This window comes from Aspergillus sclerotioniger (assembly GCF_003184525.1).
Source record: "Aspergillus sclerotioniger CBS 115572 chromosome Unknown BO94scaffold_18, whole genome shotgun sequence".
Taxonomy (NCBI): Eukaryota; Fungi; Ascomycota; class Eurotiomycetes; order Eurotiales; family Aspergillaceae; genus Aspergillus; species Aspergillus sclerotioniger.
The window spans coordinates 160823-188082 of record NW_020291008.1 but is presented as its reverse complement, the minus strand read 5'-3'; the positions used below and the strand labels follow the sequence as shown (position 1 = coordinate 188082).

General features: G+C 50.3%; 10 protein-coding genes across 10 annotated transcripts; 4 read left to right on the top strand and 6 right to left on the bottom strand.

Moving 5' to 3' along the window:
• Window positions 1-107: 107 nt before the first annotated feature.
• Window positions 108-694, top strand: BO94DRAFT_598934 (Zn(II)2Cys6 transcription factor domain-containing protein; the record flags this gene model as incomplete). The annotated part of the gene is made up of 1 exon (XM_025616290.1): window positions 108-694. The coding sequence occupies one exon, from the start codon at window positions 108-110 to the stop codon at window positions 633-635; it is 528 nt and encodes a 175-aa protein (XP_025466164.1). The 3' UTR covers window positions 636-694.
• A 1992-nt stretch (window positions 695-2686) lies between these two features.
• On the top strand, window positions 2687-3604 carry BO94DRAFT_468940 (uncharacterized protein; the record flags this gene model as incomplete). Its single annotated transcript, XM_025608280.1, has 2 exons — window positions 2687-2780; window positions 2913-3604. The coding sequence occupies 2 exons, from the start codon at window positions 2687-2689 to the stop codon at window positions 3602-3604; spliced, it is 786 nt and encodes a 261-aa protein (XP_025466163.1).
• Window positions 3605-4861: 1257 nt separating this feature from the next.
• On the bottom strand, window positions 4862-6013 carry BO94DRAFT_469016 (aldo-keto reductase; the record flags this gene model as incomplete). Its single annotated transcript, XM_025608283.1, has 3 exons — window positions 4862-5684; window positions 5745-5892; window positions 5962-6013. The coding sequence occupies 3 exons, from the start codon at window positions 6011-6013 to the stop codon at window positions 4862-4864; spliced, it is 1023 nt and encodes a 340-aa protein (XP_025466162.1).
• A 717-nt stretch (window positions 6014-6730) lies between these two features.
• Window positions 6731-7209, bottom strand: BO94DRAFT_536383 (uncharacterized protein). Its single transcript, XM_025612008.1, has one exon. It carries the CDS (start codon window positions 7142-7144, stop codon window positions 6881-6883), a length of 264 nt encoding a protein of 87 aa, XP_025466161.1. The 5' UTR covers window positions 7145-7209; the 3' UTR covers window positions 6731-6880.
• Window positions 7210-8213: 1004 nt separating this feature from the next.
• On the bottom strand, window positions 8214-8976 carry BO94DRAFT_557559 (uncharacterized protein; the record flags this gene model as incomplete). The annotated part of the gene is made up of 4 exons (XM_025613934.1): window positions 8214-8276; window positions 8330-8514; window positions 8543-8819; window positions 8869-8976. 4 exons carry the CDS (start codon window positions 8974-8976, stop codon window positions 8214-8216), a joined length of 633 nt encoding a protein of 210 aa, XP_025466160.1.
• Window positions 8977-10163: 1187 nt separating this feature from the next.
• On the bottom strand, window positions 10164-11133 carry BO94DRAFT_547355 (uncharacterized protein; the record flags this gene model as incomplete). The annotated part of the gene is made up of 2 exons (XM_025613329.1): window positions 10164-10543; window positions 10659-11133. 2 exons carry the CDS (start codon window positions 11131-11133, stop codon window positions 10164-10166), a joined length of 855 nt encoding a protein of 284 aa, XP_025466159.1.
• Window positions 11134-12878: 1745 nt separating this feature from the next.
• Window positions 12879-16764, bottom strand: BO94DRAFT_494776 (putative DNA damage repair protein Mus42). The gene is made up of 2 exons (XM_025609243.1): window positions 16628-16764; window positions 12879-16559 (listed from the first exon to the last, which is right to left on the bottom strand). Exons 1-2 carry the CDS (start codon window positions 16680-16682, stop codon window positions 13120-13122), a joined length of 3495 nt encoding a protein of 1164 aa, XP_025466158.1. The 5' UTR covers window positions 16683-16764; the 3' UTR covers window positions 12879-13119.
• Window positions 16765-16971: 207 nt separating this feature from the next.
• BO94DRAFT_625290 (FKBP-type peptidyl-prolyl cis-trans isomerase) lies at window positions 16972-18994 on the top strand. The gene is made up of 4 exons (XM_025617270.1): window positions 16972-17255; window positions 17309-17743; window positions 17797-18466; window positions 18526-18994. The coding sequence occupies exons 1-4, from the start codon at window positions 17163-17165 to the stop codon at window positions 18729-18731; spliced, it is 1404 nt and encodes a 467-aa protein (XP_025466157.1). The 5' UTR covers window positions 16972-17162; the 3' UTR covers window positions 18732-18994.
• A 319-nt stretch (window positions 18995-19313) lies between these two features.
• On the top strand, window positions 19314-22345 carry BO94DRAFT_519190 (serine/threonine-protein kinase cbk1; the record flags this gene model as incomplete). Its single annotated transcript, XM_025610059.1, has 5 exons — window positions 19314-19548; window positions 19601-20571; window positions 20707-21450; window positions 21501-21563; window positions 21617-22345. 5 exons carry the CDS (start codon window positions 19314-19316, stop codon window positions 22343-22345), a joined length of 2742 nt encoding a protein of 913 aa, XP_025466156.1.
• An 812-nt stretch (window positions 22346-23157) lies between these two features.
• On the bottom strand, window positions 23158-27168 carry BO94DRAFT_547351 (DUF3591 domain-containing protein; the record flags this gene model as incomplete). Its single annotated transcript, XM_025613328.1, has 3 exons — window positions 23158-23602; window positions 23685-26933; window positions 27092-27168. The coding sequence occupies 3 exons, from the start codon at window positions 27166-27168 to the stop codon at window positions 23158-23160; spliced, it is 3771 nt and encodes a 1256-aa protein (XP_025466155.1).
• Window positions 27169-27260: the final 92 nt, after the last annotated feature.

Below are 27260 nucleotides of genomic sequence, written 5' to 3'. Positions count from 1 at the left end.
TTCAGAATCCGGCCTCGTCTATATAAACAACCTCCTCAAGCCCGCCTATTCAATCCCTACCCATTTTTCAACACCACCATTCCACCGCGCTTCCCTTCTTTCCCATCATGGCCCCCAATCCCGAGCATTCAGAACCCTCCCCAGCCCTAAGGCCAAAACTGCACAACCCTGACCCCCGCGCCACTTACTATCCCTCAGGCGCTCTCGCAGCCTGTGATCCACCCGTGACACACCCCTTGAGAGTGTGCACATATAAACGTTGCGACCTCTGTCGTCTGCGACGATGGGGATGTGTCCGACCGAGTTTAATCAGTCCTGGCCCTTGCTCTGCGTGCCATCAGGCAGGGGTTGAGTGTGTCTATGGTGATATCCCCGCTGCGACACCCAGCATGACAGATCCTCCCCCCCTGAGGTCGTGTGATCGCTGTCGTGGGAAAAAGGTGCGTTGCGTACGCAGAGAACTCTTCAATCCGGAACCCTGCTCTTCTTGTATCCGGGAAGGTGTGCCGTGTGTTACGACACAGCAAGTGAAGCCCCCTCGGCGGTGTCGTAAAAAGGGTAAGGTGGAAGAGTCGAATGGAGATGGGTTGGTTGCTTTGGCTCGGGATGCTTGTGACTGTATGGAAGATGCTTGAGTGTGAGGGCTGGTTGGGAGATGGATATAGACGGAGGAAGGAGGTTTATCTTTCTCTTGAGGAACTGGGAAGTAAATATCAGGTTTCATTTAGGTTAGATATGTGTATGAGACTCAGAGGCATACAGGAGATGTTGGACTTGAGATGAATGGCACGTGGAGTCGTATACTTAGATGGACTGGCCCCTCGGCTTACCTACCTAAGCGATGTGATGGGTGCCTTATCATGACCATATCAAGGGAATCAAGGATGAAAGATGAGTATAGGGGTATGAATAAAGAGAACACCCAACAACAAGAGGCAACTTTAATAATATAGGCCACCTTATGGTTCCCACGACATTGTCGGAAGATGCCTATGATTACAATCTATGATTATAGAAGGTTCCTGTATAGTTCAGGAAAATTTCATCTTTATTAGATGATTGGTCCGGACTTACCCAATGGGTCTATCTAGATAGTCACTCGACTCAGCAACCAGGCCGAGATGACAGCAGGGCATAGTTAGTCTACAGTGGACCGACCATAGCCGCCATGCAGACAGAGAGAATACCAGTACTACCTCAATCAATGTATCCAAAGCCTGTCTTCCCCTTCAATACATAAGTGGTGGTGGATAGATTGATTCTATATAAACAACTTAAATCTATCCAATCTGAGACAGGGAAATCATAGAAAGTAAAAAAAAAGATCAATACTAATTTTCAGCACAGATCTAACCTGCTGCTGCATTTTATTGTACAAGCATGGCTCAATTTGAATATACGTAAAAAATCACTACAACAGAAAATGTAAACAGGAGTAAAAGGAACTATCTCCTCTCAGCTGTCTGCCAACATGCCAAATAGTTTCGGAAAATTCCACCATCTCAGTGAATATCCACCAGTTTTATTCTGCGGACCATGTAGGAGACATCCTACATATGTTTAATAATCGAGATTGCTAGATTACTATTATTGTGATGAATGTCAGCCATTTCTGTTGCTTATACAAAGTAACTCTCCTACATAGAACTACTTATCTACAATGCTAAATTGAAGTAGGCGAAAGATTCCAATATCTTACTAAATGGTTCCTCAGTTTCTTTCCATTAGATAGGAACCCTCCTTCACAAGGAAAGCAATCCATGATACTACCTCAGCAAATCACTGCCAGCTCTAACACAACCTAAATAAAAAGCAATAATCACAAATTGCGCCTCGTCGATTGTCTATATAAACAATCTCAAGCCCACCTATTCAATTCGCACCATGATCAACTCTCAACATCATCAAACCCTCGCACTCCCTCATCATGACCCCACTACAAGACCCAGAACATCCGAAATCCCACCCCGAGCTATTACCAAGCCCACACAACGCATGTAACCCCCCCGTGATCCACCCCATCAAAGTTCGAGCCTGCAACTTCTGTCGTATGCAAAAGAGGAAATGCGTACGACCAAGTTTGAGCGGCCCTGGACCAGCCTGCTTCGAGTGCCATCATGCAGATGCAGAGTGTGTCTTCATGGCACCTACCAAGATGGGTCCCCCGTTTAACTCTTGTAATCGCTGTCGTTTGAACAGGGTCAAGTGCGTACTGCTGAATCTGGAGCCCTGCGCGAAATGCACCAAGACGGGGGTTCCGTGTGTTACTACCCGGGAACTGATGACTCGTACGAATGAAGATGAGTTGATGGTTTTGCCTTCGAGAAGTATGGAAATGTTTCGCAGGTACATGGATGCGGGGGCTGAGTAGGGGATGGATACGGTGGTGGTTAAAGATGGAGGAAGGGACTCGTTCTCTACTAGATGACTAAGAAAAATGGGAAGTGGAAATGGGATTGAATTGGGATGGATGTGTGTACGAGGCTCGGAGACATACAAGACAAGTTGTACTTGTTATAGTATGAGAATAAGAAGTGAACACCAATAAACGGAAGAAGGAAGGCATAACTGCCTTAGGCTAGAAATCTTAAGTAAGCCAAGCATCCTAATCTCCGCACGCCACCAAAGAAGACCAAATTCCTCGAATTACCAGCCACCAACCATGGCAGACTGGTCATTATCTCCCATGACAGCCAAGCCAAGTGAGGATCAAGGATCTAAAGACCATGACAAGATCGAACGCCGTAAAAGGCAGAACCGGATAAATCAAAGGACTTACCGTAAGCGAACTGCCGAAGTCGGCCACTCACTGGCTCCTCACTGATTCCTTGCAGGTCTACGTAGAAAAGCCAACTCTGGCAAACCATCTGCCCCAACTCATTGGCAACTCATTGGCTCGCTCACTGACCCAGATGATGGACATGACGTCTCTGCTGCAAAACCCCATGCCTCGTTAGACCGTTTCTCAGATAAGCCTCTGGTACATCCTCGAACGGATTCTCTTGACATCATTGCCTGTTATTTAGCCCCGAGAGGTGCCTGTGAACGGGCTGTAGCTTTCAGAAAATATGCCTTTCAGAGTTACATTACTGGCTCGCCAAAGACCGACCACCTGCTGACCCTGACCAAGATCAACGTTCATCGTGCCTTGGTCGAGAACATGGCTGCATTAGGCATGGACATGAATTGGATGAATGCTGACGCCGTATCTCCATTTTGCACATCTCAGCCATGGCCCCCCACAAGTAACACAATTATCCCGGCGCACCTTCGACCTACGGATATCCAGTGCACTGTACCACATCACCCATGGCTGGACTTCTTCCCACATCCTAGGATGCGGGACCAGCTGATAGCTGCGGGGGATGGGTTTGATGATGAGCAGCTCTGTACGGATATCATGGGATTTTGGAGCGACGAGAAGGATAGTCCAGGGCTGGTGATTTGGGGGAATCCCTGGGAGGTGGGCAATTGGGAGTTGTCAGAGGGATTTCTGAGGAAATGGGGGTGGGCTGTTAGAGGGTGTACGGAGTTGATTAGGTCGACGAATTATTGGCGAGCGATGAGGGGAGAGAAACGATTATCGATGCATGCTTTGCTATGATACGCGTCTCCAAATATGTCCCTCCAACATCTGTGAAAGGAATTCTCTCAATCAGCTGGATGAACTTGATCCCCGAACGACCTATTCGAATCGATTCGTCAAACATACTGGTACTTGACCTTTCCACTATTGATATCAGATTCGCATTGTCCATCATGCTCTCTTCAACCCACGGCGTTGTCCCCATCCCCACAACCAGCTGCAACGTCTCTCAATCTCACCCGGACTTTTAATTTTTCGACCCAGCGAACGTTCACACAATGTGAACTTCCCTGTAGGAATGGTAAACGGCCCATCCTCGGGATTCCCAGGACAACACTCTGGAGGAGCTCCAAGGCGAATAAGATCGGAACCGTGTTCGATGACACCGCCAAGACGATCAAACGCAAGCTACCATAGCCTTTGACCTATGGCTCCATTTGATATGCATTATACTTAACGGTACGGAGTTCCAACGCATATTTGGAGAACGCACAGATCAAAGGAATACACCAAACAATGAGCGAATCGGATGTCAATGTCGGTTTCTTCCTGGCTTTTGCAAAGAATTTGTCTAAGTCCACTCAGCCTGACAAGGTGTAGGAGGGACCTGACATATTAGAGGTTAGTGGGTGTTACTTTCTCTTTGACTGTTGTCATTGAATGGGAACAAACCCTGTTTATATGATAATCATAGATCTCTCTTTGGAATGAACTCGCCGTCAGACGGATCAGAGGTCCCACTTTTCGTGCAGGTGGCTTGGTGGTGCTTGAACTTAAGCAGTGATGACGCTCTAACCACATGTGGATACTAGCATAGTAATCCCCGGGTTTGACGGGGTTTATTGTCTAACGCCATCCGGCATGACCTTCTAAACGGATAGGTTGACCGATAGTTGACATTGCAGAGTTTGGTTCCACCCGAGGCCCAAGCATTGTCATATCCACACCTAACAGAGACTGTCTTTCGTGTGAGTGCGGATCCTAAAAAGCCCTTGTTACGTTGAAATGAATTCTTCGATAGCATTCCTCATAGTGGACAATCTCCTCCTAGATTCGGATTCAAATACTACATTTCTCTAGTCTGCCTCCACCACACATGTTGAAACTTATCAAGCAACTCTTCCATCGGGGAAGACAGTCGAAGAGTTCTAAGCTCAAACGAAGGCAGCACCCAGTTAGGGTATTGTGTGACTGGGGCATATGTGAAATTAACAATGCAAAAATCAGGCATGTCAATTGATCACTCAACTACCTAGGAAGGGAAGATTCGGTCCATTATTCAGACAAAGGAACCGTATCCACATAAAGATATGGCATCATACTACTCGGATGCCGATCCCCATGCACCACAGCCTCATCCACCACCGCCTGCACAGCCGCCTGCTCCTCCTCCGTCAATTCAATCGCGAGACTCCCCAAATTCTCAACCAAATTCGCCTCCTTAGTCGTACCCGGAATCGGAAACGAAAGCTCAAACAACCCGGCCACCCACGCCAAGGTAAGCTGTCCCACCGAGCAACCCTTCCTCCGGGCAACCTCCTCAAACCGCCTAACAATCTCAACATTCTTATGAAAATTCTCCTTGGAAAACCTCGGCAACACACGACGGCGATCACTTTCATCAAAGTCATCCCACGAAGTCAGCTGTCCTGTAAAGAACCCACGACTAAACGGCGAATAGGCAATCAGAGCGACCCCCAGCTCCTGACACGCATCCAACAACCCATTCTCCAACGCCTCCGTTGCAAAAGGCGACACCTCGACCTGAACAGCCGTGATGGGGTGCACTTTATGGGCGCGTCTCAATGTCTCCGCGGAACATTCACTAAGACCGAGGTATTTGACTAGCCCATCCCTCACGAGGTCCGCCATAGCCGCCACGGTGATTTCGATTGGTTGCTGGGGGTCAATGCGATGGCAGTAGTAGAGATCTATGGGGTCGTTGGCAGCTAGACCGAGTCGTTGACGACTTCTAAGGCACGCTTCTCGCACGTATTCGGGGCTGTTGTGAATACTAGCGGGGAGGCCGGGGTGTTGCTGGATACCGAATTTAGTGGCGAGGAAGATGTCCTTTCGCTTGTTGGTAGTTTGAAACCATCTATAGCATGAGTATCAGCTACAGGTGATAAATCCAACTGGGGTTCTCGTCTCAACTTACTTCCCAATAATATCCTCGTTGTCGGCGTACACATCCGCCGAATCCCAGAACGTGGCACCTTGGGCATGAGCGTAGTCGAGGAACTTTAGACGCTCTGCATCCGGACGACGCGTATTGTAGAACATGGATAAACCCATGAGACCGAGGCCTGTATGATAGCCATTAGTTTGTTCCCTGTTTTCTTCTATTCTAGAAGAACCCTTGACAGGAATCGCACCTTGAGCCGGAACCAGAGGTCCATTTCTCCCGAGTTGTCTTGTAACAAGCATGATGTCGTTTTCTTTCTCTCTATTCCTATCTTCAAAAATCATTCGGAATCAATCTCTGAGTCTGGCACCCACCTCATATATATATGGTCGGGATTCATGCTTATACTCCCCCCTCGGCTCTCGGAACTAATCCCTAATTAGACTAGTCCCAAGATCCAGATTACGCGCTTACCCGTTAGGGTTAGACCGTCATCAAGATAATCCATCCGATCTTCAACAAACATGTCATATTTCATCTTTCAGTGCTTCTCTGTCCGTTAAATCCGCTTATCTCCCAGATTTACATCCAACAACTCCAACATATCGCGATGATTGCAGCTCTTAGGGATCCACCTGCTTGATACTGATGATTTTGCATCTAAACTTACGCCGACGAGGAAAGAAACATCCGTTAGGTTGTTTGGTTGTGCCGCTAACTGGAGGAGCAATAAAAGTTGGATACAGGTAGGTGCTGGGTTTATTTCGTTTATTCCTATTGGTATATCCAGATGGATGTCGTGCCCGAATCAGGACAGGAATCTTGAATCGAGCGCGGCGCTACAAACCCCATCAATCCAATTTCAGCTAGGTAGAGATTATCACTATCTTTGTGTTGGATCTAAGGGCTCATACAGCATCGAATTTCTATACTGTAGTAGTAGATATACCACTTACTTACCAAAGTCCATCTATCCATCCATCATTCTACACAAGCTCACAACAAAATACAAATCTTCTCATCAAGTAAACCTTAAAGTTACTGAGATTAGGCCCAGCTCATTACAAGAAGAAAACACTTCCCAACTTTTCTTTTTCCCCTTCCATCAACCGAACGATTTCATCATCAACGCATAGCATATCATTGCATTGCATGGGGAGCAACCCAACCTAATCTTCATAGCTAGAATCCGTAAAATACCCATGACAAGACCTCAAATGGTTCAACATTGCACGATCAGAATCAAAGCTTCGGTGATCGCTCGTGGGCCGATCACACTCGAAACAGTACCACATGTGACCATGGCTGTCTTCGATTCCTGGGTATCCGGGTCTTCGGATGAAGTCTGCGTAGTGGTGGTGGCGGATATGTTCGATGAGATCGGCTTCGCGGGTGAAGTCGTTGTTGTCTTGGGTGCAGGTGTAGTAGGGCATGTTTGTGGAGGGAGGGAGGTGTGTGGTTGTGTGGAGGGGGGCAGGAGAATGGCTCTGGAAGGTGGGATATGAAATAGATGATTGTTGACTGTTAAAGGTCAGTTGCGGGGATCTTGTGAGACGACGTCAATGGGATGTCATTGAATCATGAGACTAAACTACCAATGAAGCTAGTGTGGTTCAGTGAAGGCCGGGGAATCTAAGTACTAGATATGGATCTTGGCGGTGCTAAGATGCATCTAGATTCTTTTACCCCGAAGACTAATTCTCCCCGATAGACTTTGAAGAAATGTAAAACAAATAGTATGCTTACAATTTTGTCAAAGGGTATAATTAATTCTATTGGATAGAAGACAAGTAACAAAAATATTCACGAACAAGGAATGTAGTATTTCATAATAAGAAAAGAAAGAGGTAAGGAGGATAGTGAAAGGTAGATGTAGAATAAAAAGATTCAGGCGAGATATAGATGCTCGTACTGAATTGGAACAATCTGCTCAGAGTCATACAGGACAAAATGATCGGGTGTTTCTCAGTAAGGCTTGCACCTCGTCGGAATCGATCAAACCACGATTTGTACAGAGAACAACTCGATGTGGAGATATGTCTCTTATGCTATGGGGTGCCTTCATCAGAGGTTTCACTGCCAAAGGGGTAATGGTGTACGTCCCTCGTTGCTCAACACTAATCGGTTGGCACTGTCCCCTCAGGCACTATGCGAGAGTGAAATGTAAACACGGAGGCACCTCGTATCAAATAGACCACCTGGGGATATTATTGCATCTTGGGATGGATCCATATCAGCAGGCATGTGTTGAGAGTTATCGAACATCCAACACCTGTAGCATGGATCTGAAAACGAACTTGGCTTCTAGTCAGCACACCTATTGAGCCAAGGCGTAGTCTGTGCTTCATGCCCTTATAAGCACCCATGTAATCCATCACAAACTGTGGATATGACCTAACATCCACCAGCAGGCGTGAGTGAGTTCAGGATGACTGATAAATGGTACTATATGCACGTTAGCAGATGATATTGCAGTCAGTTTCTGTTACTATCGTGATGGGATTATACGTACTCGTAATAACACTCCCACGTACGATGAATTTTGCCTTCTTTATAGTCTTCCGCCTACACACGAACTATTAATGGCGAAAACAATAAATGGTGGAGGTGTTTCTCACCAAGGCATTAACAAAATAATCCATCAACTCATCTTCCTCATCCAGTAGATGTTGTTGGCGAGGTGTGATCGAATCGTAAGTCTGCGCACGATCAAAGTCAATCCAGAGCACCCGATCTGAGCCTTCTTGGACCATCATATTCCGCGGATATGGATCTCCATGGTAGACTTCGGCCCTGTGAATCTCTGTTAAGATCTGGCGGAGCTTATAGACTCCCATCTTGAGAGAAGGTAGATAGATCTATCTGCCTGAGATTGGGTATAAACTCAATTAGGACTCCTTTAGAATAGGTACGGTCTTTGAGAAAGTCCTTCAGATAGGGTAATCGATCCATAGGATTGATCTCGTCAATTACGCCGTAGAAGTCGGGGACGCATCCTCGGCCACAGAGGCCATGCGCTTTCAGTCGTGTATACGTTTGAATTTCGCATGTAAATGGATCAACTTCTCGGTCTCTGGGACTGGCATTGGTTCTTTCGACATGGTGATACTGGATATTGGTAAGTATATAGATGTGAGACAATGCCTAGCCCGCATACCACTTTCAGGATACATTGTTTATCGCGCCAACGAGTGTGAAAGACACAAGATGATTGGGATCGTTTGCTTAGGTTGAGAAAATCTACCTCTGATAGGTTGATGGTCATCATGCTTTGCAGTTTTCCTTGCAAGTTTTCCATGCAAGTTTTCCATGCAAGTTTTCCATGCAAGTTTTCCAGGATGAAATCGAATCCAAGGGAGGAAGTCCAGGGGACGAAATCAAGGGGGCCGCCGAAACTATACCGAATCCGGGGATGATTATAGCCTGGGTGGGGCACTGACTACGACAGTATACTCACGGTCCCTGAGCGCGTGAAGTGCCAAATTCGCCTATCATTCCGTACTATATAGAATTTGAAATGTGAGCTCCATTAGTACCTAGTAATCCAGCACGGCTCTGAAAGGGTTAGACCCTGTCAGCCATCCGGAACTGGAATATTCTATGTTCCAGCCTGTCTGGCCCTACAAGCTTAATCTAATAACATTTATGATAGTAAAAATTAAGAAGTAAAAGAAAATCTTGAAAAGTCTTTAAAGTTATAAAGAGATTTTTCAAAGCTGTATAAAAATTCTCTAAAAAGGGCACAGAGCGATCTTGCTAAGCACACTGCATATACTTCTTGTATAGATAAAAACCTTCTGTTCCTGTAATCCTGTCCATGGCTTTAAACTATATCTTATTCATTAGTCTATTTAGAGCGTGACCAATTACCAGTCTGAATATAAGTACTTTGTCGGCTGGCCTACTTCCCAATTCGGCCATTACCTATTTCGATTAGTCTAATGACTAAGTCCCGCAGTCAGGTGACCAACGGATCCCGCATTCAATCATCCCCGTGGGAAACGGTCATTGCTGATAAACTGACTTTTTATGATCCCGTCTGACGGTAAAAAGTAAAGAAACTTTTAAAATTATACAGAATCTTTAAAGAAGATTATTTATAAGAAAGATTAGTTCATCTATGATTAGATTGTTCCTTCTTTAGTAAATTCAATTCCTATTACTGACTACCTTACCTTAAGTAGTCTCCTGGCTTCTTAGCCTTTCACACTGTCTGACAGGTCTCCTTCAACTATCCAAGTCGCAAAACCAACCAGCACAACTCACACTCGACCCTCATCTTTCGCTTACTTTACGAATTTCACATAGGCCTCATGTCTACTGAGGTTGATGTGAAACCATTTGAGGTGGAATTCCTCGAAATTTTGAAGAAGAGCAAGTACTCAGTGGTTTTCAAAGTCCACTTCCGGGACAGAATATGTGTGATGAAAGTGGTAAATATAGATGTTATCATTAAATTACTGGCTTATCGGAACTCAGTGCCATTCGAGCACCAGAATATTCTGGAGTTGAGCGCACGGTTGGCGGGCCAGATGAGGCTGACTTATTTTCAGCAGTGTTGGAATCTTTAGCCCGCTTCGGGGCATCATTTTCCCTGTAGCATGGAATTCCACCTAGCTCAGCTGTTTGACTTGGCTCCGTATCCTTTTCGTCGCCCCAATGGTGCATACTATCTGAGTGAGAGGAGCCTGTGATAGACAACTTTCGCTTGACTGATCTCTGCTGGGAATCGCCCACCGCAAAAATATTGCTAAAGGCAGTGTTTGCTTGTTCGGGTGCGGGCACAGGCGCGGTCACGCAGGGCACGCACGAGAGTCGAGAAGTCTCCATTTCTTTGTATCAGGAACGGCTTCTGAAGAAAGAAAAAAAAAAAAAAAAAAGGAAAGAAAGTTAAAAAGGTCAGACAAAGATGACCGACGTTCATCATCAGGTATTCTGCCAGCTTACCTGCTAAGTCATTTTCTCGCATATCAGGAGGAATGCGGTCGAGGTAGTCTGCCCCTGCAGGACATGTAACCCGTGTTGAGTGTCTCAATGACACTGAGTCTGCCAGCGTGGAACTTCTACCATCCAACAGCATATCACGGGCAGTTGGCATATTTGTTGTCGCTGCGGGTTCAATACCTTTCGTAATTTGAGGCCAAGTGGAGCCATATACATTATCAATCGCGATATCAAACATGTTCCACTCATGAGTTGTGCCGGTCAACGGCGGTGCTTGTCCTAGAGATGCCTCACACGGTCTTTGGCAGAAACCGGATCCAGTGGGAGAATAACGGTGGAAAGTTCGAGGAGCATGAGCTGTGGCATGACCGGTAGAAACTTTCTTCGCACTGGTGGATGGCCGCTGGAGACTTGGGCCATGATAGAACTCGATTTGGTCAAGAATCACCCTCATATCCACTGTACAAAGGTTCCTCATTTTTCATTTCATAACATTGCAGCCTTCAAAACACCTCAGCTGACGACTTGAGAATTAGAAAAGATCATCAAGAAAAATCTCTCATTACGCGCAGTAGCCTACAGTTCTAACAGTCACGCGAGCCGATCAGGCAAGCCAACATTTTCATGAATGTTTGAGATCAGTGAAAGAGTGGCTAATGGCCAAAGTTGCTTTTCACATGCCCAATCATCAAGCAGCCCGAATGTGATGTGTATACAAGTTGAAACAGCGGCCATCCACAACGTACAGTGTGAAACGAAGAATGCATAGAGCTATACAGGGCTGAGAAACGAAGAACGATCCGGGGTGACTTGCAAAGACCAGACCGTCCCCTTCTAATTCCGGCGAGTGGGGAAGCAGGCTGTGCGCAGGGCACAGAATTTTCAGCTGACACGAGCCACGTCAGCCGACCAGGAAATGGCGCCGGCGAAGCAAACTTGGTGGGAAAGGAGAAAGTCATTGTTGAGCGACGCACCGCGGCTTTATATAGAATAGTGGACATCGTGCTACGGGTGGTGGGCGACGGCAGATCCCGATCGGGACTAACATTCTGCGCTAAACCCGGTACGGACGGGCTAAACTACATATGCCTGGCGCGATCCCGGATCTGACACCACACGGACGCTAAACCTGAAGGAGGGGGCAGCTGAAAGCGGCAGCGGGCCAGCAAATCGCAATTCTACTAATATTATAAACTTTATAAAAATAGATAATAATAATTCTTTTTTTTATTATTACAGAATTCTATATATATAATAATACTATCAAAGAAATACTATATATCAAGAAATTAATAATAATATCCAGTCTTATAATCTGTCAAACCCTAGGATCGCTTCTCCCTGTTCCTGTTAGCTTAGCTCCCGTTCCAATACGTACCTTGTGAACTGAATCAAAGGTAGTCAGGCTGTTGACTATCTAAAGGTGACTTGATCTGAACAGAAGAAGAGAAGTAAGGCCAGATAGTGCCGCGCAGCTATCCGTAAGTAAGTGCGGACGAGTGTTGTCGCTAAGCTCTACCAAAACGTAGGTTACTTAAAGACAATGTTGATTGAGCACGAAGAACAGAACTAACTAAGTACATGAAGGAGTGTCCTTATATATCCGTTCCCCGTATACCATTTCATATACCATCGGGTCTGTCGTATACCCACTTGGTAGTTATAGACCATGATGGTATGTTGTATACCACATGCTTGTCCGTATACCATGGTCACGTGATCCGTGCTGCCTGACGGTTCGGGTCGGGATCCTCCTCGATAAGAGCCCCCTTCCGTCCGGATGTGGCCTTCTGCCTGACATACCCGCCTTACTAGTTGTTCAGCTAGCAGGGGTCCGTAACATAATCTTATTAAATAACTAGATCTCTATATTCACAAACTCAGCTAATTCTTTCATAATTCTATATTAAGAATTCTATTCTTATTTTATTAAATAGCTAGACAACAGATACTTCTTTATCACTAATATAATTATTAAGAATATTACTAAAATATTGTATATTACAAGAACAAAGAACTTTGTAAACAGCTTTACTAAGTTACTTAATTTAAAGATATTCCAGACCTTCTTAACATTATTAAAGATAATATTAAATCCTGCAATTATCACCTTGTCTAACGCTCTTATACTAACTATCTAATTAAGAAATAATATTAACTTTATAAAGACTGATTCAGATAAAATCTTATTATTTAAAAGACTGTATTAAAAGACTACCAGTCCTCCAGAGTATAATAAGCAATTATAGTCATGTAATACCTCTTTTCCATACCATTACTTTACCTATATAGAGACTGTCAGTAGCGACGCTTTAGATAGTCATCCAATTCATTCATTCCCACTGAATCCACGTTGTATCGCTTCAGTAGCCATTTCGACATTTAATATGTCCAAGCTAAGTAACCAAACGTCATATCCGAGCTAACGCCAGCAGGCCAACTCGACTAAGCAACATTATATACATCAAGACAAATCAACAGGAGGCAGTCCTCGCTCCGTGCACCCCTCGTCGAGGCTCTCCCGCAGCGTCCTGATTGCAGCCTCCCAGGTGACTGCATTCTGCGAGCTGCTGCCCGTCTTGCCACTTGGGTCCGGGGTTTTAAACGCATCAGACGCATTCTCGTTTTGCTCGTCATGAATCAGCCACATGAGCCATTTAAGAACCGACACTGCCTTGTCCATGTCTTTCTCATCCACGATAACGCGCTTCAGATACCGGCCGAGGGAGATCACGTCTTCTTCAATTGGACCTTCGCTGCTGAACGCTGCGTGCCAGGAACTAATCGCATCCCGCAGGTCGGATATGTTAGAGAGCTTTTGGGAAGTGAATGTTGGCCTCTCTGGTAGGGGGGGCCAAACCAGTCGTTTTTCTTGCGCGGGAGGGGCGGAGGGTCTTGACTGAGTGGGTCTCTGCGCCGGAGGGTTGATGCTTGGGCGCTGGAGCATCCTTGCCCTTCGTTGTTCCTCGAGCACCTCACGACGGATGTCCTCTGGGAGCGCGGCGAGGAAGTCGGCCGAGACGTCGGTCAGTTCCGGGGCAGGCGACTGACGCTCATTGTTGGTTGAAGATGAAGCAGTGGCTCTTGGTAAAACGAATCGAGCTTGCTTGAATGCTGGATTGCCTACCGACTTGGTGCTGGGCCGCCCACGTCGCTTCTTGGGAGGGCTCGTGGGCTTCCGCATCAGCAGGGATCCCGAGGAGGAAGAGGGCCGGGGAGGCGGAGTGAGAGCAGGGGCAGGAGACGGCGAGGGCGGCGCGGGCTGCGGACCCGGACTGGTCGAGGGCCGGCTATAATATTCCAGGATCTCAGCACGCACATCCTCTGGCAAAGCTGCTAATGTGTCCGGATCAAGCTGCGACTGGGGCGGAAGTTCCACACGTGCGGATGGCTGGGGGCGAGCTGGAGGGCAGGGAGACACAGAGCGCGCATCGCGTCGAGGTTTCCCCTGGGCGATGAGTCGCGATCGGATGTCATTTGGCAGCTCAGCAACGACGGTAGGGTCGGTTTGCGAGGGCAAAATAAATTGAGTCCCCGAAATATTCAGCGGCCGGCCACTGTCACTGAATGAAGGAACGGGCCTCACAGACTCGGTCTCTCCTTTGCGGGGACTGTCAAGGATGTCATCATCGTTACGCTCGATGCTTTTGCGAAGGGGGGACGCCTTGAAATTGAGCTGTCGCTGACCGGACCTTCCAGGAGAGCCCGATTTGAGATGTTCAAGTTTAGTCATCTGAACGCCCAGCCCTCTCAAGTCTCCAGGCGAGAGATTCATGCTTCTTAGCATAGCGACGGCCTCTCTGCCCAGAATTTCGGTCTCATCAGTGGCAACGCCGAGAACAACGCTTTTGTTGAACACATCGCACTTCCCATGCCCGAGATGCTTCACGGGCTCTAGAGGCGCATCGAGAGATCTCCGCATGACTTTGAGAGTCAACTGCTTTCCTCTCACCAGGTTCTCGCCAAGTCTGCGATGCAGTTCCTGGCATAAGGACCGCACAAAATCATCGGCCTGGGTCTGATTTACGAAGCGTATTCCCCAATTGACCTCCGCAGAAACCGACTTTCTGAGGACTTCATTGCCGACTTCGGTCCGATCGATACCGCGGGAGTATTCCCAGATCTTGACGCCGGTCTTAGGACCCAGGCTCGTAGTGAGCCTCTCACGAGACAGATCCCGGGCGTCTTTGACAAATTTGACACCTATTTCTTCCAGCTTCGTTCCCAGACTGTAACCAACACCCGGGAGATCTTGAACTGTAAGGTTTCCAATGAAATCAAGGACAGCATCCGGCTTTAGCTGGAATAGACCAGCAGGTTTCGCTTTTCGTAAAGCAACCTTGGCCAAGAGGATGTTTCCTCCGATTCCCACGGAGACTGCGCAGCCTGTTTCCCTCTTTACTGTGGCCCTAAGGTCTTCTGCGATCTCATCGGCTTTGGCCTGTTCCCGATAGAGAGACCCCTCCGAGATACCTCTGCCATCCGAACCTCCAGCCTCGAGACACTGCATAGTAATATCCACCAGAGCCTCGTCAATGCTGACACTCTGAACTGTGTCACCCACGGATAGAATGGCGCTGTAGAACTTCCGGCTGGCTTCTTCGTACGCGGGAAAGTCATAGGGCACTACCTTTAGCTCCGGACAGGCCTGCAATGCCCCCTTCATCCACATGCCGTTTTTGATCCCATGGGCACGCGCCTCGTAGTTACAACTGGCGATCTCCGATCCCGAGCCGGTGCCGTGTGCGACGGCGACAGGTTTCCCCTGCAACTCCGGCCGCTTCAATGTCGATACCGCTGCAAAGAAGCAATCAAAATCCACGTGCATAATATACCTCCTTGCTCCAGGAGCAGGCTTCCTACACTTCAATTGAGACTGTAGCTTTTCTTTGGTAGCAGACTGAAGCTGCGCTTTGAGATCGGCTTTCCACGTTGACAGATGATGAAGTCGAGATTCACTATAGAATTGCTGGATGAATTCCGGATCCGCAACACTAGAGTTCCTCATGCGCGGGTCCGACAGCAGCTGCGCATTGTATTCCTCGGAGGTCATGTCTAATTTCGCTGGTAAATTCTCCCGTACAAGCGGTAGCGGTGCGGGAGCCACATCAAGTTGGCCATCGACTGGTCCGCGCAGGTTGGAATCAGTTCCTACATTCTCATGCCTCGATGGTGACTGTTTATCTTGTGGCGTGCCGGGTGGTGCTTCCTTCAGCGGGGATGGTGCGTTGGGTAGCTTGCTCGTCTCATCCAGAGAGGCAAAGCTTGGAAACTCGCCGTAGTCCGACTGCGTGCCTCCACTGGGCAGTTGGTCCGTTAGGCCAACCATTTCGGAGTCTTGCAAAGGAGATCGCTGCATTTCTGTCTGGTCCACAGAAGTCGCCATTTGAAGTTGGGAGGTATACCAGCTGGAATCGGTCTGTTCGCGGTAGCCGGACTGCGGACTATTCGTCTGGCTGACCATCCGTCCGTCGTCGAACTTGAGCACTTTCTGGGATTGGCCCTCGTCGAGGACACGAAAAGCGTCCCACGGCAGCATCCGACCAGCCTTGACGCTTTCGACCACCCATGCTGGTTTGACGATCCGATAGCGTCGAAACTCCTCGCGCTTCTTGGGTGTCAACGCGCTGGCAATGATGTGCGTCGCATCAGTTTTGCCGTTCAGATATTGCAGGAACCCCCCGCCATGGCTCACGATAAGGCGATGGAGGTCCTGCAGAGATGGTTGGGTGTAGCCATTGATGTGCGCGACGACTCCACGAAAGATAGGCGGGCAGTCGGTGGCGGAGGAGCGTATTTCAGCATCCAGGTTCTGTAGCTTGAGCTTCTTGCGGCGCATATAATCGCCGAAGCCGCCAAAGGCGGAGGCTTCGTATTCCTCGCCGTCCTCGTCATCGAAGTGGTCTGGAGACCCGCTGTCAGCACGATGCAGGAAAGCGGTATCCCACCGCCACGGCACGGGGTCCACTTACGATTCTGAATGCGCTTGCGCACCGCGCTGGAGTTCTGGTCTAACAGCGAGCCCATGAGGGGCCGGGACTAGGCACATGGTATGGGGACGCAAAGTCGACCCTCGAACCATCTGGTGGAAGTTCCGGTGAGATAAGCGTCGAAGGAGGAGAGAGAGAGACTGAAAGCAACTGAGAAAGACCGAGAGAGGCGAATCATGGATGAGACGCGGAAAGCCACGAGCGCACGTGATGCGGAAGGGCCCGCAGCGGTGAACAGCGGCAGATCCGCCGGGGAACAGCAGCTGATTGGCGGCAGAAAAAAGTCAGAAAAAAGCCGTTGCCGTCGAATTGGGTTCGGTTGCCATCATCCATCCGCAGCTCAAAACTTTTCCCTCTGCCTCTCTTCTCTTCTCTCCCCTTCCGCTGCTTTCTCGTTCTTCCGCGCTTGATTCGGGTAGACGACCTTTCTTTACCTGCGTCTCCTGGCCATCCTCTCGTTGGCTTCGTTTCCCATCTTTACCTTTTTTCCCCCTCACATTTTCTTATCCAACTCACCATGTCCGGAGTTACGCCCGTTGCTGTCTACGCCCTCCGGGTTCCCGCTGGCGGAGCCATGATCCCAGCGGTTCCTCCTCAGGCTGCTGCCATGGTCAGTAGTAGAGCCTTCCCTTTCTAAATCAATCCGCTAATCGTCTGCAACAGTTCCGTGTCAGCATGGCTGCCATTGACCCCGACGAGGCTCCCGAGTACGAGGATGGTTTCGACTCCAACAAGCGCCCCCGTGCCACCCTGAAGCTTGTGCGCGCCCCTCCCGGTCTCGACATCGACGAGGAGGACGATGAGGACTGGGAAGATGACGAGGATGATGAGGACTCCGACGAGGAGGAGGTCAACGGCGGCCCCAGCGACAAGGAGAAGGCCCGCAAGCTCAAGCTGGCTGCTGCTCGCAAGGAGCTCGAGGAGGCCATGGACGAGGACGACGATGAGGACTCTGAGGAGAGCGATTTCGACCTGAAGGCCGCCATCTCCAAGCTGATCAAGGGCAAGGGCCCCGCTAACGATGACGAGTCGGATGTCGATTCCGATGAGGGTCTGGAGCTGGACGAGACCGTCATCTGCACCCTGGACCCCGAGAAGGTGCGTTTCCGTTGGATCTCTTCGATCCCTACTTGAAATCTAACCCAAAGTAGAACTGCCAGCAGCCTCTGGACATCACCGTCGCCGACGATGAGCGTGTCTTCTTCAAGGTGACCGGTACCCACACCATCTACTTGACCGGAAACTACGTCATGCCCGTCGATGACCACCACCACGACCACGATGAGGAGTCCGACGAGGAAGACTACGACCTCTCCCCCGATGAGGATGAGCTGGACCTCGACGAGCTGATGGGTGAGGATGACGAGAGCGACGACCTCGACGACCTTGAGGACCCCCGCATCACCGAGGTCGACAGCGAGGAGGACGAGGCCCCCAAGCTCGTGGAATCCAAGAGCAACAAGAAGCGTGCCGCCGAGCCTGAGGAGCCCAAGCCTGCCGCCAACGGTGAGCCGGCCTTGAGCAAGAAGCAGCAGAAGAAGCTCAAGAAGAACAACGGCGAGGCCGCCCCCGTTGAGGAGAAGAAGGAGGCCAAGGAGGGCAAGGAGGCCAAGAAGGTCCAGTTCGCCAAGAACCTCGAGCAGGGCCCTACTGGCTCCACCCAGAAGCCCGCTGAGAAGACCACTGGCACCCTCGGTGTCAAGGAGGTCAAGGGCGTCAAGATCGACGACAAGAAGCTCGGCCAGGGTGTTGCTGCCAAGGCTGGTAACACCGTGGCCATGCGCTACATCGGCAAGCTCGAGGATGGCAAGGTTTTCGATTGTAAGTCCTGACCTGCTCCGCTATGTCAAAGAATCTGCGCACTAACAGAGTCGTTGCAGCCAACAAGAAGGGCAAGCCTTTCACCTTCAAGCTCGGCAAGGGCGAGGTCATCAAGGGCTGGGACATCGGTGTCGCCGGCATGGCCGTCGGTGGTGAGCGCCGCATCAGCATCCCCCCTCACCTCGCCTACGGCAAGCGCGCTCTTCCCGGCATCCCCGGCAACTCGAAGCTGATCTTCGACGTCAAGCTCCTCGAGATCAAATAGATGGGTGGCCGGCGCTACCCGGGTGTGCCGCGTCGCTCGTTGCTCGGACACATCCGCCATCTAATTGCATAGTTGTTCCTTCATATTATTTTGCTTAAAAGGTGTTTGGGGTTTTTCCAATCTGACATCAGTCCTGTGATATCCGACTTGTTTTTCTCTTGCACAGCCTTCCGATGCATTGGCAGGGATGAGGATATTGCAAGCGATCCAAGTATCTTTGTCTAATGAAAAGTGGCTTTGGTTTGAACCATCAGTTTGGAGCCGTTCACCCGTTTCATCGTAAATCCCTTGTAGATCGATCCCTCGTAGATGGAATTCTCGCGGAACCGGCAGTTCCTGCCTTTCTTCCATCGTGCCTGCCGCCAACCTTCTTCCCCCCTCTTTCTCCCCTCGTCCATCAGCCAGTCTCCAACCTGGTCGACACTATGAAGATTATGGATCAGAGTGTGCTTTCTAAGGAATTCCCCCTCTGCTCGATCTTCCCATTCATACTATCCTCTCGGTCGTTAACACCCCTCTATAACGCGCACGGTTCAGAGGGCCGGCTCGCCCTGTCTCTCTCCATTGTCGGCCATCACCGAGATGGTTTCTCATCCAACGGGTGATTCTACGCCCATAACTCCCCCTGGCTTACTGATGAACCCCGACACTATTGCTGAGGGCAGAGTTGAGCTGTCAGCAAGTGATTCGGCTATGTCGGACGGTGTGGATTTGGAACATCAAGCAGCGCAGCCCAGAAACAACGGCATCCGGGAGCGCATCAGGCAAAGAAGCTCGCGTATTCTATCCTTACTGGGCCTTCGCGGTCCTAGTGGCGGTAGGACTATACCGATTCTTTGAACTTTACACTCTGCTGACTGGTGACCTAGTGCTCAAAGCAGTGACGACTCGAGAGACCGCCGTCCCTCGGAAGGGCTCGACCGACAGCAATCCGTCGCAGTCATTCCATTCCTTTCAAACCGAGAATAGAGTCACCTCTGGCAGCACGGCCATCGATCCAGATAAGGTACATCCCGGTCCTCTGCCGACCTGCATCACCCACAGCAGCTTGAGGGACGGGACATCACAGGAATCCGAAGCCACCTCGAAGTCACAGAGATTTGATACACGTGGGCTCCAGAGAAAGCCAGCAGTGGGAGTGAAACGGAGCCAGTCAACGCCGGCAGCACTCACCAGTATTGTATCCACCAAGCTGTCCACGACATTTGGCAATCCAACTGTCATTCGTCGCTCGCACCTTCGGTCGCCGCCCAATATCCGTGCTGTGAAATTCTCAGCCCCTTCCCATGGTCTCAACAAACAAGGCGATAGTGCCAACGACAGCTCGAGTCCCTCGACATCACCAGGTAACAGTGGGTCTCCGTTGGGCACACAGTCAACCCCTCCCACATCAGAAGACCCCTCCGGAAGTTCGAAGCAGGCACTCGGTAGTTCGGTTAGAAACGAAAAGGATGTGCCTTGCCCAGTCCAGGAGGTTGGCGAAGATTTTACATCAACCGAAGCGTCGTCAGGAACGTCACCTTCCGTTGTCACAGTGGAGGCCGCTACTAACGCCAAGGTCTTTTTTGAAACGTATTTTAACACAGTCTTTTGTGGTACAGATCCTCGTTCTCAGCGTCGGCAGGAACTTGAGCAGTATATGTACGGACTACCGCTGAGTCCTGAAGAAAGAGCCCGGATATGGGACAACTGGATTACGCAGGAGCGGCACTACCTACGGCAGTGTCGAGTCCTCAAGAGTCGATCTCATAGCGGTGGCGGCCATGATGAGACTGTATCTCTAGCTGGGTTTGAGGTGATCAAAGTGCTAGGTAGGGGGAGTTTCGGAGTCGTACGCCTAGTCAAGGAAAGGAGGGGAGGCGAGGGTGAATATGATGGCTGCTCCGAGGACAAGCTTTTACGCTGGAAGAATGAGGCTACCAGTACGAAGGCACACGCACTGGATTCTCTACGGTCCGCTATAGACGGGACGAAGAGCAACCGTCGGAAGATTATGACCGGCGTGAAGAAGGATGTCTTCGCCATGAAAGTTATTCGTAAGTCGGCGATGATTCGCAACAGTCAGGAAGGTCACTTGCGGGCTGAGAGAGACTTTCTGGTGGCATCGGCTAAGTCTCGGTGGATTGTCCCCTTGATCGCAAGCTTCCAAGATAGTAACCATCTCTATCTCATCATGGACTATATGGTGGGCGGTGATTTTTTAGGCCTGCTGATGCGTCGAAATATCTTGCCCGAGACTGTTGCTAGATGGTACATCGCCGAGATGATTCTCTGCGTCGAAGAGGCTCATCGACTATGCTGGATTCATCGCGATGTCAAACCAGACAACTTCCTCATCTCGGCCTCTGGCCACCTGAAGATATCCGACTTTGGCCTGGCCTTCGATGGGCACTGGGCACACGACCAGGTCTACTATAATGATCATCGTTACTCTCTCCTAAAACGGCTAGGAATCCAGGTTGATGGTGACGCTCTGGACCAGAAAGAGGCGACAAGGGCGGCAGAGGAGTCTTCTCGAACAGCCGACAACGACAAGGTCGATGACACCAGCTGGACCCCACCCGCAGTTGGCCTTCTAGGATGGCGTGATCGGACACAGAAACGGCGGTTGGCAGGGAGTGTCGTCGGCACCAACCAATACATGGCCCCTGAAGTGGTTCGCGGCGAGCTATATGACGGGCGATGCGATTGGTGGAGTGTGGGCATTATCTTGTACGAAGTAAGGAACCCAGTTCCAAGTCATGCTGCAATTATTGACAGAAGCACTAGTGTCTCTATGGATTCACCCCTTTTGCATCGGATGATCGGCAGAAAACAAAGTTGAAGATCCACGTAAGGATCCCCTATACCATTGTTCAATGCAGGTGTATCTGACAAGGCCAAAGCATCACAGCACGACGCTACAATTCCCAACGAATCGGTCTTCAGACAAAGACATCTCTGCCGAAGCAATTGACCTGATCAACTATCTGCTTCAGGAGAAAGAACATCGTTTGTCCTCCAGCAAATATCGAGTGAACGACTCCATCACTTTCCGGTTAGCGTCCAGGCACCCCTTCTATAACATGGACCCTCGCAACAGGAATTATCGTGGGTTCTATGTCTACCCCAACGATGCGACAGATATCAAGAACCATCCGTTCTTTCGTTGCGTCAACTGGAGCGAGATCCACCAATCGATGCCCCCATTCATCCCCAAAGTGAAGAGCTGGGAGGATACCCGGTACTTTGATGATGCTGGGTATGATCATGACCCGGAGGATTTCTCCGCGGCGTCAGAGGCAGACCATCTCGAAGAATACAGCGAAGCTGAAGAGCGAGGGGAGCGTGATCGAGAGAAAGGCGAACCACCCCGATATCAGGACATCAATCAAATGCCGAGTCCCGGAAGCAAACCCCCGGTAAAAAATCGCCGAAAAGGAAAGGACAAGAAGCGGCCGCGAGACAAGCTGCTACGTGACCGAAGAGTGAGGATGACGGTTTTGGAGATGCGCAAGAAGGGAGCATTTCTAGGATATACCTATCGCCGACCTCAGGCAGTTGCGATGGCCCTAGCACCGGACCGAGGGCGAGCACTGCTAGGACGAGGACACCTGTCGGACTTGTATGGGTAGGGAGTCTGCCTGGCTCTCTACTGGTTTCCGTTTCTTTATCCTGAACAATACTGTATTCTTCATGACATATTCTTGACTATCATTCTTATGGTAGTCTTATCTGGGCCCTGGGGTCATATTGCTACTGATCATAGCTGCCCTCCCTATAAGATATTATTGATAATGTTGCTGGACAAATGCATGATCTGATATTTCTCGCTGCAACGCCCAGATTGATGGGCAAAGGAAAAAGAGGTCATATTCAAGGTTCATGGCACAGAGTTCGTAAGACGCATTCCACCAACCCCTGCCTGTAACTCCCAAGAATGATCCAGAATAAGACTGCGCGAGAACAAACTATAGAACCTATAGTTTGAAAGGAAAGGGAAAGGCCCAGTGCACACACCAATCGAAGCAGCCGATTCAAAGGGATAGGGTAGGTACGGAGGTATAGGTGAATCGGTCGGTCGGTCACTCGGTCGGTGAATTGTGACTGTGTAGTAGGTAGGCGAGACGAGAACGGGGTATCACGGCGAAGGAAGTAAAAGTTGGAAATCACAGAGCAGGGGGAGCGCCCATGGCGAAGGCGGAATCGCTAACCCGTTCTTCCGGTTTCATAGTGCCGTTGAGAAGGGGGCAGAGTCTGGAAGAGAATTGATGGATGAATTAGCATTTTATGTGTTTTTTTCTCTTTTTTTTCTTTTTGTTTCCTTCCGTTTCTCGTCTTGTGTGTTTGCTTTGAATGGGTTTTGGGTTGGGGTCCATGCAGTTGGGGGGGACTGCATGTGGGGAACTGCGTGTGGGTTAAGGGGGGGTGTAAGGATGGAATCGGATTATTCCTCTTCGGATTCCTCTTCGGGTTCAGGTTCAGGTTCAGGTTTGATTTCAGGTTTGGGGTCCTGTTTGGGGTCCTGTTTGGGGTCCTGTTTGGGGTCCTGTTTGGGGTCCTGTTTGGGGTCCTGTTCCTGGGTCAAGGCCTTGGGGGCAGGCCTAGTGGGGGCTACTACGGGGGAGTAGGCAAAAAACGAGGGGGCGAAGTCCAAAGGGTTGGAGGGGAATTCAAGGGCTCCTGAGCTGTATAATACGCACTTTTTGTTCGTCTTGATGTGGCCGACCTGGCCACAGTTGGCGCATTTGCGTTGCGTGCCTGCGGACTTGCCGCCTGAGCCGCCGTCGGCGGGCGAGTCTCCTGCTGAGGCGCGGGCAGCGCCTTTCTGCTTCTCGCGGGCGAAGCGGCGTTCCTTGTTGCGGTTGAGGCGGTTGAGCTCGGCTTCGAGGCTGTTGGGGGTTAGATGGGGGCTTAGTCTTTGGGGGCAGGGGGCGGTGGATGATAGAAGTAGTAAGTAGGTTTTGGACATACAGCCTCTTGTTGCGGGCGTCGATCTCCTTGTCGCCGGTGGGTTGGAGGCAGTCGAGCCTGGAGAGGTTAGTTTTGTAAGAGTTGGGGCAGGAGTGGGAGTGGTTTGGGGCATACTTGGTGGTAAGAGCCTCCACCCGATGACGATGTTGGATGTAGTGGCGGATAACGCGTGGGTCCCAGACCATAGATTCTTTCTGATAGAGCTCGCCCTTTTCGTCTCTGAATGTCCGCACGATGCGTAGGACCTTGCCCCTCTGATCGGGCATGCTAATCTTACTGAACTGACTCATTGTCTCGTCGTCACGGCGGAAAGGAGCCGGCGTAGGAGCTTCGGATCGGGGGGTCGGCTTGCCGAACTCCTCCTCTTCTTCGCGGTCGATGTCACTCTCGTCGTCTGAATGCTCAACAGTCGACGACAGACTGGCTTTCTGGGAATCCCAGATGCGTCGGATGGACGTTTCGTAGGACTTCTGCTGCCGGGCAACGTTGTAACTGTGACCGCCAAGCTCCTTGAGTCGCTGGGCATCAAGCTTGTCTTCCACACTTTCGCCAACCGCCTTGAATCCGCCCTTCATGGAGGTCTTGATGAAACTGAAGCCCTCCCCGCGCCCCGTAGGGTCACCTTCTCCGTGCAGCTTGAGCATTGCTTTACCTTGCGATGCCTGGAGGAAGTTGCGGGTCGCCTTCCAGGGCGCCATCTGTTGTTCAAAGCTCTCCCCTTCCTCGTCGGCATCCTCGTCTCCACCGGTCTCGGCATCGTTGCCGAAACCCGTGTCGTGCAGATGCTGCTGGCCGACTTGCATGGACTCCAAAAGACAGACGTCCTCTGGTTGAACCCACGCGCGGATCACATCCTGCTCTGGAACAGGCTCCATCGGCACCCAGTACTTGGAGTCCTTGTCGTGCTGGAGGAAATCCTTGACCTTTTGTCGATTTTGCATATCACTAGTGCCCGGGATGTGCGCAGTGACATCGCTGATAGAGAGCCGAAGGTCCGGGCTCTTCTTCAACAGACGGTATACCAACATCTTCATGCGGTTCTTGGCCACCGTGGTGACCTTCCGCGAATGCGGACCGGGAACGTCCACGGACGGGAACTGCTGTCCGGCGACAAACAGATTCTCAATGTTTCGGATGTAATAATCGCTGCCACCCGAGCCAGTGCTGCTGCGCACAATTAAAAAGTCGGTGTTTTTGGCTTCGTGCGGGAACAACGGAGCGCGATACATGGAGTTCGAAATAGCAGGGGTTACTTCGCCGGGGTCCACATGTCCAAAGATAGAGAAGGGACTCTTGTCCTGAGGTAGAAGAACGGCGGTTTCACCAATCTCGGCCTTGGGGCGAGTGGGATCCTCCATGCTTTTTCTCCGGTAGTAATTGATGATCCGGTTCGACATGCCAAAGTTGGATAGCATCAGCGGAACCTCTTCTGAGTATTCGACGAGCAGGACGTTGGAGTTGTCCGCCAGCGACAGAGATTTCGTAGAGTCGTAGAGCGTCTTGACATCCTTGCTTCTTTGGTGCTTGCGTTTCATGTACGCGGTGTTTTTGAACCAACACGTCTGTCCCGGCCTGAAAGAAAGAGCTGGGCGGTGGAAAGAACGCGCTTCGGCCTTGGCCAGCTCGGTTCTGTAGTAAGGCCATTGCAGACGCAGGGCGGGCATACTGTGCTCGAGAGTAACATTGCCCAGGGTGCTCCGGACCTTGTTCTGGTGGTTTTGTTTGAGCATATCGTACGCCTGGTCGTTCGAGATGTTGTAGCGAGATGTAAGACGTTTCGTGACACTGGCATCCAATTCGTCCCGGTTGAGAGCACCCAGTGACTTGGGCTTCTGTGTAGCAGACTCCGGTCCCCGCTCGTCCAGGAGAATGTGAGGATCATTCATGTCGACGGTAATTTTCTGAGCGATTCGCGAGGTGGCCTGTTGAGGGTCGTCAATCACCGGCACATCAATCTGCGACAGGGCAACGATCTCCAGCGGATCCCTTCCGATCTTCCGTTTCTTGGCCGGGCGAGTGGTTTCCATGAGCCAGTCATCTTCCACGGATTCTGCATCATTATCTTCCGGCTCATCGATGTCCATTATGGAGATGTCATCCTTCACATCCCAGTCGGCGCAAACAACACGGAGGTCATGATGGGTAATACCCCCCGGGAGCACCTCATCCGTGTCGGTATCCTGGTCGAATTCTTCCTTGATCTCTTTTTCCTCCTCTTGAGCGGCCTCCAGGATCGCCACCACACCCGAATGCTCCTCTAACGAACGTTTGAACGCTTGACCTCCGGACTTGAATGATCGCTCTTGGTCATGGGCAAGTTCAATATTCACCTTGCTTGGAATCACGGGCTTCGGGGCCTTAAGAGGCTGCTTTCCTAAGAAAAAGGCCTTCTTGTGTGGAATTAATTCGAGGAAACGCGGGAGGGCATTTTTATCGAACATTGGGAACAGCGACTGCAAGAGCTCCTCGGCATTGTCCGGCGGTGCGGGCACGTTCTCGGGGCCGTAAGACGACATGGCAAACAGGGCTTTCTGGAGCTTCCAGGCGCGAAGAGAAGCCGGGTCCATTTCCTCGGCCGTCTGGCTCATTGCTTCATCCTCCTGCATGGGTTCGTCTGCATCTTCATCCATCGGCACGGGTTCGGGCTGCGTCGGTGGGGGTTCAACTGGCTCTGGGACTTCGGAAGGCTTCTCATCTTCCTCCTCGAAAAACAAATCCCTCGTAGGGTCGGCATGATCGGGTCCTGGCGACGAAGGTCCATCTCCGAACAAGTCGTCCAGGTCGTCGCGCGGCGGTTGCTGGTTCTCGTCTTCCTGGCCTCCGAATAGATCTTCCTCGTCCGCTTCAAACAAACCTTTATCCGCATCGTCGGGTTCCTCCACTCCATTTTCGGCAGAAGGTCCTGTTCGCTCTTCCTCTTCGGGCAGCTCGTCATCGTCGAAATCTTCGTAGTCCACTGCGTCATCGGCCTTTTCTCCGGGCTCCAAGTCTCGTGATAAGAAGTCGAACGACATGCCCCCTTCCACCATGGGACCGTTCATCTGTCGCATTACATTCTCAAATGCCGCGTCCTCGGCATCGGGCGCCGGGGGTTCTGTCGCGTGAGGCATTTTGGATGAAGTGAAAGTGAGCTTGGAAAGAGGATGGATATGAGGGTCGGAGGGACAGGGAGAAGAGGTGGGGTATTCGGTTGAGGACGTGAGGCCAGTGGAGATGATCACGCGTGAGAGCGCATCGAGGCCAGCGCGTCTACCAGAGACTTCAACGACCTAACACGCCGACAAAGGATAGTTTGATGAGCTTGTTCAGAGATGGCTGACTCCAGACTCGACAGTCGCTGCAGCGGGAGTCCGGGCGGCGGAAAAGACCAGATATGCAGCGCTGCGAAACCGTTATTTATCACTAACCTGGATTGGTTTAGTGGGTTTTTTCTATACCAGTCAATGCAACAAGTATCCAGGTTTTCCAATACACATAAAGTCATTTTGATTCGGAAGATTATCGCATCTGACTGTATCCTGCTCAGTATTATTGGATCTTTATAAGAGCTTATTTCTGTGAATGTGAAACCTATAT